Below are 12272 nucleotides of genomic sequence, written 5' to 3' on the forward strand. Positions count from 1 at the left end.
TCTCTCTAGCTCTCTCTCTCTCGTTCTCTCTTTCGTTCGCTCGCTCGCTCGCTCTCTCGCTCTCTCTCACTCACTCTCTCTCTTGCTCGTGCTCTCGCTCTCTAGCTCTCTCTCTTTCCCTGTCTCTCTCTCTCGCTCTCTCTCGCTCTATCTCTCTCACTCTCTCTCTCTTGCTCGCTCTCGCACTCTCTCTCTCTCGCTCTCGCACTCTCTCGCTCGCTCTCGCACTCTCTCGCTCTCTCTGTCTCTCTCACTTGCTCTATCTCTCGCTCTCTCTCTAGCTCTCGCACTCTCTCGCTCCCTCTCTCGCTCCCTCTCTCGCTCGCTCTCTAGCTCGCTGTCTCGCTCTCTAGTGCTCTCTCTCGAGCTCTAGCTCTCGCGCTCTCTCGCGCTCTCTCTCTCGCGCTCTCTCTCTCGCGCTCTCTCTCTCGCGCTCTCTCTCTCGCGCTCTCGCTCTCTCGCTCTAGCTCTCGCTCTCTCTCTCTCTCCATCTCTCTCACTCTCTAGCTTTCTCTCTCTAACTCTCACTCTTTCTCTAACTCTATCTCTCTCTAGCTTTCTCTCTCTCTCTAGCTCTCTTGCTCTCTATATCTATCTAGCTTTCGCTCTCTCTCTAACTCTATCTTGCTCTCTCTCTAGCTCTCGCTCTAGCTCTCTCTCTCTCTACCTCATTCTCTCTCTCTTGCTCTAGCTCTCGCTCTCTCTCACTCTTTCGAGCGTTCTCTCTCTCTCTTGCTCTCTAACTATCTCTCTCTGGCTCTCACTGTCTCTCTCTCTCTAGCTCTCTAACTCTCCCGCTCTCTCTCTCTCTCTCTAGCTCCATCTCTCTAGCTCTCTCTCTCTCTCTCTCTCTCTCTCTCTCTAGCTCTATCTCTCTCTCTCTCTAGCTCTATCTCTCTCTCTCTATCTCTCTATCTTACTCTCTCTCTCTAGCTCTCTTGCTCTCTCTCTCGCTCTCTCTCTCGCTCTCTCTCTTGCTCTCTCGCTCTCTCTCTCGCTCTCTAGCTCTCTCTCTAGCTCTCTCTCCCTCTAGCTCTCTCTCTCTATATATATCTCTCTCGCTCTCTAGCTCTCTTTCTCTCTCTGTCTCTCTCTCTCTCTGTCTCTCTCTCTCTCTCTCTCTCTCTATATATATATCTCTAGCACTCTATGTCCCTCTCTCTCGTTCTCTAGCTTTCTTTCTCTCTCGCTCTAGTTCACTCTATCCCTAGCCCTCTCTCTCTCTCGCTCTCTCTTGCTCTCTCTCTCTAGCTCTCTCTCTCTCTAGCTCTCTCTCTCTCCCCCAATCTATCTCTCTAAGTATCTTTCTCCCTCCTTCAGTATCCAGGGTTGAGAGCAGCTGCCACACTTTCGATGTCACACTTTAAGCTGTTAAAATTATTTAAAAAGTGAGAACCAAATCCAGCCATTTCAGGCTGGGGTTTAATTAGTTTTGCGGAGGGAAGTTTGCAGATTGACCTGGAGCTGGAAACCGACGAGCACCTGGCAATCTGCAGACTTCCCTCACCCGCAGTAATTAACCTGTAATTAACACGAGAACGTTTGTAGCAAAAGAGAATTCATCACCTTAAAGAGACATGGCAGGTTAAACAGAGCTCCAACGTAGCAGCAGAATAATACATTGTAGATTGCAATGTTTAACACACCTGTCATTATTGAACCGTCTGTCGCCCGTCTTGCCATGAGCAATGATACAAGAGATCTACTAGCAGCAGTGAAGCCGGGCGCTTCAATCCAACAAGACAAGGGCCTTCGGAGAGAATGGGTGTTTCGAGCTCCTCCGATGGGCCAGTTACTGAACACACAGCCTGGGTGGAGCCAAGTCTTTCAGGCTTCAAGGGGCGCCCGGCTTTTATCTCCAGTCCGTCCGCATCAGCCAAGCTCACCGGGGAGCCTTTGGCCTCAGCACCGCTGGGCTAGGAATGCTGGGAGGGAAAAAATCAGGCCGTATCCTGACTCCTGCTCTGAAAATGTGTTTGTGCAGCAGTCGGTGATGATCCTCCACGGTTATATAGCCTGCTGGCTCCGACTACCTGGGCTCACTCATAGACCGGCCACTTGGACCAGGCACCAGACGGAACTGCACCCAGCATGAGTGGAGAGCAGGGGAGATAATTGGAGCCCTCTGAAACCTTAAAAAAAAAAGCACTTACCTGGACCATTAATAGACAACTATTGATGAAGCACGCTCCACTGATCTCCTTGAAGCTGGTTAAATTATTAGGAGCGGGGCAAATGCCTCTTGCTGATGCTTTTAACACCTCTGTTGCCTGGAGGACGGGTGGGTGCCTTGCCCTTGTTTAACCTGCCGGGTGAAGGTGCTACGAGCCAAGCATCTAATAATCCCCTCGCCCGCCTGCACAGGACACCCCCGCACAGCCTCTGCTTAGTGAGATTCAGCAACCACAACAACAACAACTTGCATTTATATAGCGCTTTTAACATAAGAAAGACATAATTGACGCCGAGCCACATAAGTAGATATTAGGACGGGTGACTAAATGCTTTGTCACAGTTCCAAATATATCTCTATGTGGCTCGCTGCCAGATTTTGATTGATGAAGCTCCTGTGCAGCGCCTTAGGCGAGGTTGAGGAAAACTGAGGATTCTCCTCTACTGTGGTTGACACGGCCCTTAATCGTGTCCGTTCTATCTCCCGCACTTCTGCCCTCACCCCTGCCCCTCCCTCCCGGAACCACGATAGGGTTCCCCTTGTCCTCACCTTTCACCCCACCAGCCTTCACATTCAACGGATCATCCTCCGCCATTTCCGCTACCTCCAACGTGATCCCACCACCAAATGCATTTTCCCCTCACCTCCCCTTTCAGCATTCCGAAGGGACCGCTCCCTCCGCGACACCCTGGTCCACTCCTCAATCACCCCCAACACCCCCTCCCCTTCGCCTGGCACGTTCCCGTGCAAGCGCAGGAGATGCAACACATGCCCTTATACCTCCCCCTTCCCACTGTCCAGGGTCCCAAACACCCCTTCCAGGTGAAACAGTGATTTACTTGTACTTCTTGCAAATTAATATACCGTATTCGCTGTTCACGATGCGGTCTCCTGTACATTGGGGAGACCAAACGCAGATTGGGTGACCGCTTTGCGGAACACCTCCGTTCAGTCCGTAAGGGGGACCCTGAGCTTCTGGTCGCCTGTCACTTTAATTCTCCGCTTCACTCCCACTCAGACCTCACCGTCCTCAGCCTCTTGCATTGTTCCACGGAAGCTGAGCGTAAGCTCGAGGAACAGCACCTCATCTTTCGATTAGGCACTTTACAGCCTTCTGGACTCAACATAAAGTTCAACAATTTCAGACCATAACCTCGGCCCCTATCGTATATATATTTTTTATCCACACTTTTGTTCTGTTCTTCTCTCCCACAGGGTAGCTGTCTTCCATTCTGCCAGCGCAATTCACACTCCATCTAGAGCCATGTCTTAACCTGTCCCATTACTATCTCCTTTTGCCTTGAATATCTCTTAATGTCTCTTAATCTCTCCTGCCTTCTATCCTATCACAGACCTTCCCTTTTGTTCTTTCATCCCCTCCCCCATTTCCCAGCCCCTACACTTGCTTAAAAATCTGTTCCATTTCCTGCTTTTTTCCAGTTCTGACGAAAGGTCATCGACCTGAAACGTGAACTCTGTTTCTCTCTTCACAGATGCTGCCTGACCCGCTGAGTATCTGCAGCATTTTCTGTTTTTATTTCAGATTTCCAGCATCTGCAGTATTTTCTTTTTGTATTAGCATTTTCTTTTTATATAAATGCAGGTGGTTGTTGTCCATCTTTTGTCGCCCATCTCCTCGCCGATTGTCTTGTTTGCTGAGGCTTCAGCACCTAACGCATCAGCAATGTGGCAGCCTCGACATTGTTAAATATAATTTGATAAAAGTTGCCCAAAATGCATTTTTAATCCTCTCTCTTTTCATTTTAGGACTGAATCTGTGGCAGAAAAGATGCTGACCAACTGGTTTACGTTCCTCTTGTACAAATTCCTTAAGGTAAGGGTATAAAATGGCCTCTCCTCCCTGTGTTTTCTCTCAAACATTTTTTCTTCTCCGCTTCATTCTGTGAGTTGCAGCCTGAATATTTCTCTGACAGAGCGAATGGAATCACATTTGTTTTTCAAAAACATGCATCACACTGCTTAGAAATAAGCTAATTAAGCAAGTGAGTGTTGTGTATTCTCTCGAGTTTAGAAGAATGAGAGGTGATCTCTTTGAAACATATACAATTCTTACAGGGCTTGACCAGGTAGATGCAGGGAGGATGTTTCCCCTGGCTGGGGAGTCTAGAACCAGGGGTCACAGTCTCAGAATAAGGGGGCGGCCATTTAGGACTGAGATGAGGAGAAATTTCTTCACTCAGAGGGTGGTGAATCTTTGGAATTCTCTACCCCAGAGGGCTGTGGAGGCTCAGTCGTTGAGTATATTCAAGACAGAGATCGATAGATGTTTGAATATTAAGGGAATCAAGGGATATGGGGATAGTGCAGGAAAGTGGAGATGAGGTAGAAGATCGGCCATGATCTCATTGAATGGCGGAGCAGGCTCGAGGGGCCGAATGGCCTACTCCTGCTCCTATTTCTTATGTTCTTACGTTTAATGACATCTGTCACAAATTTATTTTTAAAATGGGGAGCTACATTTCTTGACATCACTGACTTCTTGGGGTTTTATATTCTAAGATTTTAAACCTTCAGCTTTCACTCCCTCCACCACCGTGCCTGCAGTGTGTGCTATTCACAGGATGCACTGCAGCAACTCGCCAAGGCTTCTCGGCAGCACCTCCCAAACCCGCGACCTCTACCACCTTGAAGGACAAGGGCAGCAGGCGTATGGGAACACCATCACCTCCGAGTTCCCTTCCAAGTCACGCACCATCCTGACCCCCTACCCTACTGCTGGCCCTGCATGCGATGCTCGTATCCCGTGAATGAATATTTTTTTAAATGTTGACTTCTTGCAGCATGGAATTACAGAGAAAGGGAGCGGCGACAGGCTATATGAGGTTTTATGAACCCGAAGCAGCCACATTTATTATTTTAATTGCTGTTGCTTTCTGGGTCTGTGGATGTCGCCAGTGCCTCAATTAATTAAATAGTGCCCTGTGTGGGAATGGGTACACAATCCAGCAAAGCACTAGGTTTGAGTCATGCTGAGTTGGCTGATCACATGATCAATGATTATGACATTTGACCTCTGTGTGTATCCGGGTTCGGGAAGGTGAAAAGATCAGCCCAGGTTTGGGCACCTTTGACCAGCGCTGGAAGGTTTGTGTGGCCATCAGCTGAGGGCAGGCTCAGTCTCTGAGAAAACATAGAAACATAGAAGATAGGAGCAGGAGTAGGCCATTCGGCCCCTCGAGCCTGCTCTGCCATTTAATGAGATCATGGCTGATCATCCAAATTCAGTACCCTGTCCCTGCTTTCTCCCCATATCCCTTTAGCCTTAAGCAATATATCCAACTCCTTCTTGAATATATTTAATGAATTGGCCTCAACTGCCTTCTGTGGTAGAGAATTCCACAGGTTCACCGCTCTCTGGGTGAAGAAATTCCTCCTCATCTCAGTCCTAAATGGCTTACCCCTTATCCTTAGACTGTGAGCCCTGGTTCTGGACTCCCCCGCCATCGGGAACATCCTTCCTGCATCGAGTCTGTCTAGTCCTGTTAGAATTTTATAAGTTTCAATGAGATCCCCTCTCATTCTTCTAAACTCCAGTGAGTATAAGCCCAATCGACCCAATCTCTCCTCATACGTCATTCCTGCCATCCCAGGTATCATTCTGGTGAATCTTCGCTGCACTCCCTCCATGGCAAGAACATCCTCCCTCAAATAGAGCGACCAAAACTGCACACAATACTCAAGGTGTGGTCTCACCAAGGCCCTGTACAAATGCAGCAAGACACCCTTGTTCCTGTACTCGAACCCTCTCGCTATGAAGGCCAACATACCATTTGCCTTCTTAACCACCTGCTGCACCTGCATACTTACCTTCAGCGACTGGTGCACAAGGACACCCAGGTCTCGTTGCACTTCCCCTTCTCCCAATCTATTGCCATTCAGATAATAATCTGCCTTCCTGTTTTTGCCACCAAAGTGGATAACCTCGCATTTATCCACATTATACTGCATCTGCCATGCATCTGCCCAATCACCCAACCTGTCCAAATCATACTGGAGTTTCTCAGCATCCTCCTCACAGCACACACGCCCACCCAGCTTTGTGTCGTCTGCAAACTTGGAGATATTACATCTAGTTCCCTCGTCTAGATCATTAATATATATTGTGAATAACTGGGGTCCTAGGACTGATCCCTGCGGTACCCCAGTAGTCACTGCCTGCCACTCGGAAAAAGACCCGTTTATTCCAACTCTTTGCTTCCTGTCTGCCAACCAGTTCTCTATCCAAGTCAGTACCTTGCCCCCAATCCCATGTGCTTTAACTTTACATGCTAATCTCTTATGCGGGACCTTATTGAAAGCCTTCTGAAAGTCCAAATACACCACATCCACTGGTTCTCCCTTATCTATTCTACCAGTTACATCCTCAAAAAATTCCAGTAGATTAGTCAAGCATGATTTACCTTTTGTAAATCCATGTTGACTTTGTCCGATCCTGTCACTGTTTTCCAAGAGGTGATGCCACCCACGGGTGACCGGCCTGCTGACATTCATGGTCTAGGCTCACGTAGGAGGCGGGCAAGGTGCCAGATGGCTGAAGCAGCTGTGGTACATGAGACGCCTTGCGGAGAGGAAGGGAGAAGCTGGGGTAAAACAGGAGTGGCGGTCCATAAAGCCTTCACTTAAAGGTGATGGGCCATCTCCAGTTTAAGTGAGGTTAACGATTAATATAGTTCGTGTATCTAACCACTTCATTTGCTGCATTTTCGGAGGTGCCGTCTTTCGGATGAGACGTTAAACCGAGGCCCCGTCTGCGCTCTCAGGTGGACGTAAAAGATCCCGCGGCACTATTTCGAAGATGAGCAGGGGAGTTCTCCTCAGTGTCCTGCCCAATATTTATCCCTCAACCAACATCACTTTAAAAAACAGATTATCTGGTCATTATCACGTTGCTGTTTGTGGGAGCTTGCTGTGCGGAAATTGGCTGCCACATTTCCTACATTACAACAGTGATCACACATCAAAAAGTATTTAATTGGCTGTAAAACACTTTGGGACATCCTGAGGGTGTGAAAGGCGCTATATAAATGCAAGTCTTTCCTTCATTCTTCTTTACTTCCACTGTTGATATATTGGTTCAGATGAAATCATAGCTTTCCTAAGTGCCAGAGTGGGAAGGCTAGAGCTCCACAACACCGTCCCTCCGCAGAGGTGGTTAACTGACACCCTCAGCCGAGGGGGTACCCGAGGAGGTCACTTTAAAGGACCGTTTCCCTTTTGTGAACTGATATTGGTGAGAAACTGACAGTAAAGCTTTTGGTTTCTTCACAGAACAAATACAGCCAGCCAGCCAGGGATGACTTTTAAACCTCTTTAATGGTGAATGCAGAACAATTAAGTTTGGAGAGGAGCTGTCGTCTGCCCACAACTCCGCGCTCTCCCCACTGAACAGAAATCATATTACACTCACACTGACCGTATCGTCTTTCTCCTTTCTTCCAGTTTCCTATCCCGAAAGTGCTGACTACTTGCCGGGATTTATCGAGCCCTGTTTGCTAACACTCCTCTGAAGCGCCTTGGGACATTTTACGACGTTAAAGGCGCTATATAAATGCAGGTTGTTGTTAATAGAAGGCAGCTTGGTGCCCATGGAACCCTGTTTTTCACATCTGGGCCTCGACGATGGGTTTTAGTGGGCTCTTCGACTGTAGCCCGCATCGCAAGCCCAGCCCTGCCCAATTTCCACACCTGCACACTTCTCCAGCGGGGGCCCCACTGGGCTGTGATTCGGAGCAGGGAGCTTGCCTGGTCATCCCCCCCCCTGGCGCGACGGCACTGCGTCCGTCTGTAGCTCGTCCACTGGCGGCCCGCCCGTGAGCGGCCCATTTTAGCACAATCTGGGGGGTTCTGTGTGGGCTATAGGGTGCAATTACCGACAGGCATGGCAAGAGCTCTTCCTCTCTGTCTTGGAATTTTTCGGGGTGGGGGGAAGCGTCAGCCCATGTAGCGCGTCTCCGAGACCGCCAGTGGAAGTGTGTCCTGAACGTGCAGCTGTGCTAACGCTGGCCTCTCTCATTTTTCTTGTATTGATCAGGAATGTGCAGGGGAGCCTTTGTTCATGCTTTTCTGCGCCATCAAGCAGCAGATGGAGAAGGGGCCGATCGACTCAATTACAGGAGAGGCACGCTATTCCCTCAGCGAAGACAAGCTCATCAGGCAGCAGATAGACTACAAGACACTGGTAAGTTCCGAGTCCAGAAACTAGATTGGATAGGAGAGGACGGGGGGTGGGGGGGTAGAGGGGTAGGAGAGGGCGGAATGGGTCAGAGGATAATTGGGCTAATTTGCACAGATCATGGGTGCAGGATATTCCTGTTGAGATGGGGTGGGTGCTAATGCAGCCCTGTGTTAATTATCTCAAGCCACGGTGATGAGCAGAAATAAAGTGCATCCACTGAGGAGCTGTCACTGTTCCAAACAGCACGTGTGATTTAGAAACATAGAAACAGAAGATTGGAGCAGAAGTAGGCCATTCGGTCCCTCCATTTAATGTTCTGCCATTTAATGAGATCATGGCTGATCATCCAAATTCAGTATCCTGTCCCTGCTTTCTCCCCATATCCCTTGATCCCTTTAGCCTTAAGAAATATATTTAACTCCTTCTTGAATATAATTGGCCTCAATGGCGTTCTGTGGTAGAGAATTCCACAGGTTCACCACTCTCTGGGTGAAGAAATTCCTCCTCATCTCAGTCCTAAATGGCTTACCCCTTATCCTTAGACTGTGACTCTGGACTCCCCGGCCATCAGGAACATCCTTCCTGCATCTAGTCTGACTAGTCCTGTTAGAATTTTATAAGTTTCAATGAGATCCCCTCTCATTCTTCTAAACTCCAGCGAGTATAAGCCCAATCGACCCAATCTCTCCTGAAGCTCACGAAGCTTGTGCTGCCAATTGGGATTTCCTTTCTTCACCAGAAGCACGAGGCAAAAAGACAGGTGTGTTCATTTCTTGTTATTCACCCCTCCCCTCCTCGCTGGGTGGTGGGGTGAGGGCACAGTTCCACGAGCGTTGGTTAGCCGGGGAACCCTTCCGCAAATGGCCATTATTTCATGTGTGAGCCGTGAGGGTCAATGTAGGCAGGCTGTTCCACCATAGAGAGATTCCAGCCAAGACTGATCCTCTCTTCACCCCAAGCATCCCTGCCTGATGTCGCTGCATGCGCACTTTCCTGCAGGAGGCGCTAGATAGACTAGTGGAGAGACCAGGGAAGCTGGGATTGTTTTCCTTAGAGCAGGTTAAGGGGAGATTTGATAGAGGTGTTCAAAATCTTGAAGGGTTTTGATGGAGTTAATAAGGAAAAACTGTTTCCAGTGGCAGTTGACACAGATTTAAGGTAATAGGCAAAAGAACCAGAGGCGACATGAGGAAAGAAACTTTTACGTGCCGAGTTGTTATGATCTGGAATGCGCTGCCTGAAAGGGCGGTGGAAGCAGATTCAATAGTAACTTTCAAAAGAGAATTGAATAAATACTTGAAAAGCAAAGAGTAGTTGGGTAGGACTAATTAAATCGCGCTTTCAAAGAGCCAGCACAGGAACGATGGGCGAGTGGCCTCCTTCTGTGCTGTATAGCAACCGAGAGGCCCAAGTTTTTCCCCTTCTAACTGAGGGCTGCCAAGGCCAGTTATAGCCTCAGCTTGAGATCAGCTAACCCGGGCCAATCCAGGGGTCAACCCTAGAACCTTCCTGGCCTCTTTGGCTCATTGAGTCAACTTGCTGAAGCACTGGGGGCACCCTGAGTGTTGTTGTTTTACTCTTGGCAGTTGGAACAGGTTTTTTGACGTAAGTCAGATCCTTCACCTTACGGAAGCCCAGGTGGACCAAACTTACCATAAAACTGCAAATGCTGGAAATGTGAAATAAAAACCAGAAAAATGCTGGAAACAAAAGCTCCAGTAAAGGTCCACGTTTGGTAGACAAGACCCTTCCTTTCATTCAAGCCTGATTCAGGGTCTACACCAGGAATGCAAACCTGTCTTTTCCAACAATTTCTGTTTATTCTTCCAAACTCGAGGTGTTTGCTTTCCTGCCAGAATCTGCTTATTTAGAGTGAGAGTCACGTCACTTTTGATTAGAACCAATTTCGCTCTGCCTCGCTCTTAGACCATGACTGTAGCTCAGTGTAATTAGATGGCTTTGCAGCCTGCCACAGATTGAAGTGAATGAGCCAGTCAGTCTCTTTGAAGCTTTCGAGAAGGCAAGCAAGAGAAACAAAGTCAAGGTCTTCTGTAGTTTCTTTGTGTGTGTGGGAAGGAGAGTGCGGGTGGCACAGGGTGTGGTAGGGCTGGAGGTGAAGGAGAGAGCGGGTGGCACAGGGTGTGGTAGGGCTGGGGGTGAAGGAGAGTGCGGGTGGCACAGGGTGTGGTAGGGCTGGAGGTGAAGGAGAGAGCGGGTGGCACAGGGTGTGGTAGGGCTGGGGGTGAAGGAGAGTGCGGGTGGCACAGGGTGTGGTAGGGCTGGAGGTGAAGGAGAGAGCGGGTGGCACAGGGTGTGGTAGGGCTGGGGGTGAAGGAGAGACTCTGCTGGTTCAATGCCTGCATCGGACGTGAAGTCACAGCTCACAAATTGCTTCCAAATACAGACTAAGCAATCCTACTGCAATGGGTGTGTAATATTGGTCAGAGCGATTCTCTCTCTGTAATGGGTGTGTAATATTGGTCAGAGCGACTCCCTCTCTGTAATGGGTGTGTAATATTGGTCAGAGCGATTCGCTCTCTGTAATGGTTGTGTAATATTGGTCAGAGCGACTCCCTCTCTGTAATGGGTGTGTAATATTGGTCAGAGCGACTCCCTCTCTGTAATGGGTGTGTAATATTGGTCAGAGCGACTCCCTCTCTGTAATGGGTGTGTAATATTGGTCCGAGCGATGTTTAAAGGCTCTATATCAATGCAAGTTGTTGTTGTTGATACTTCTCTCTCCCGTCCTTTGCTCAAGCGCACTTAAAACCCATTGTTAAATGAGCTGAGATCAGCTCATTCAGCAGAATCCCCAGGGGATCAAAGCTCACTCCTTCCTTAAACACAGGCCCCACCTGCCCTCTCAGATCCCATGGCACTATTTCGAAGGAGAGCTGGGGAGTTATCCCCGGTGTCCTGGCCAATATTTATCCCTCAATCAACATCACTAAAAACAGATTATCTGCTCATTATCTCATCGCTGTTTGTGGGAGCTTGCTGTGTGCAAATTGGCTGCCATGTTTCCTACATTACAACAGTGACTACACTTCAAAAAGTACTTCATTGGCTGTAAAGCGCTTTGGGACGTCCTAAAGGTTGTGAAAGGTGCACCTCCCAAACCCGCGACCTCTTCCACCTAGAAGGACAAGGGCAGCAGGTGCATGGGAACACCACCACCTCCAAGTTCCCCTCCAAGTCACACACCATCCTGACTTGGAAGTATATCGCTGATCCTTCATCGTCGCTGGGTCAAAATCCTGGAACTCCCTACCTAACAGCACTGTGGGAGTACCTTCACCACACGGACTGCAGCGGTTCAAAAAGACGGCTCACTACCACCTTCTCAAAGGCAACTAGGGATGGGCAATAAATGCTGGCCTTGCCAGCGACGCCCACATCCCATGAATGAATAAAAAAAATATAAATGGTTGTATTAAGTGGCTAATGCAGTTACCAATTGAACCACCAGTGGCGCTATAGTGTTGCGTGATGTATCTCAGTGATACAGAAATAGATGTTTCGCCAGGGACCGTCGCTAGATAAGGGTCATGTAAACAGTCTAGTAATTTATTTGTAGCCTGTATAAATAATTAAAAGTAAAGAAACATGACAGTTTAAAGGATACAGCAATCCCTGAATGATCATCCTCTCGGGCTGATTACATTTCAAATCTAACAGGAAATTGGAGTGTCAGTGAATAGTACTACAGGATACTGGCCCACTCCAGCACCACTGAGAGTCATCCCTAGGGCGTTGGTGGGCCTCGTTCTCTCAGAGGCCAGTTTCAGCCTGATATTGGAGGTAGGGTTACCAACTCTGGTTGCATGTATTCCTGGAGGTTGACCTCTCACCTCTCACCTTCAACTGACCCGCCCCCCCATTGGTCCCCAACACATCCACCCT

The 12272-nt window shown here is 48.7% G+C and overlaps 1 protein-coding gene across 6 annotated transcripts in view; it reads left to right on the plus strand.

Moving 5' to 3' along the window:
• The window catches only part of plxna4 (plexin A4), a 691435-nt gene that overhangs the window by 622893 nt on the left and 56270 nt on the right, over window positions 1-12272 (plus strand). For all 6 annotated transcript variants that reach the window (XM_086010677.1, XM_086010680.1, XM_086010678.1 and 3 more), the window contains exons 23-24: window positions 3941-4007; window positions 8226-8372. In XM_086010677.1, the coding sequence (XP_085866803.1) occupies window positions 3941-4007; window positions 8226-8372 (214 nt within the window). The remainder of the gene's footprint in view (window positions 1-3940; window positions 4008-8225; window positions 8373-12272) is intronic.

This window comes from Somniosus microcephalus, chromosome 17 (assembly GCF_052327205.1).
Source record: "Somniosus microcephalus isolate GS21.2 chromosome 17, FLI_Smic_1.0, whole genome shotgun sequence".
NCBI lineage: Eukaryota > Metazoa > Chordata > Chondrichthyes > Squaliformes > Somniosidae > Somniosus > Somniosus microcephalus.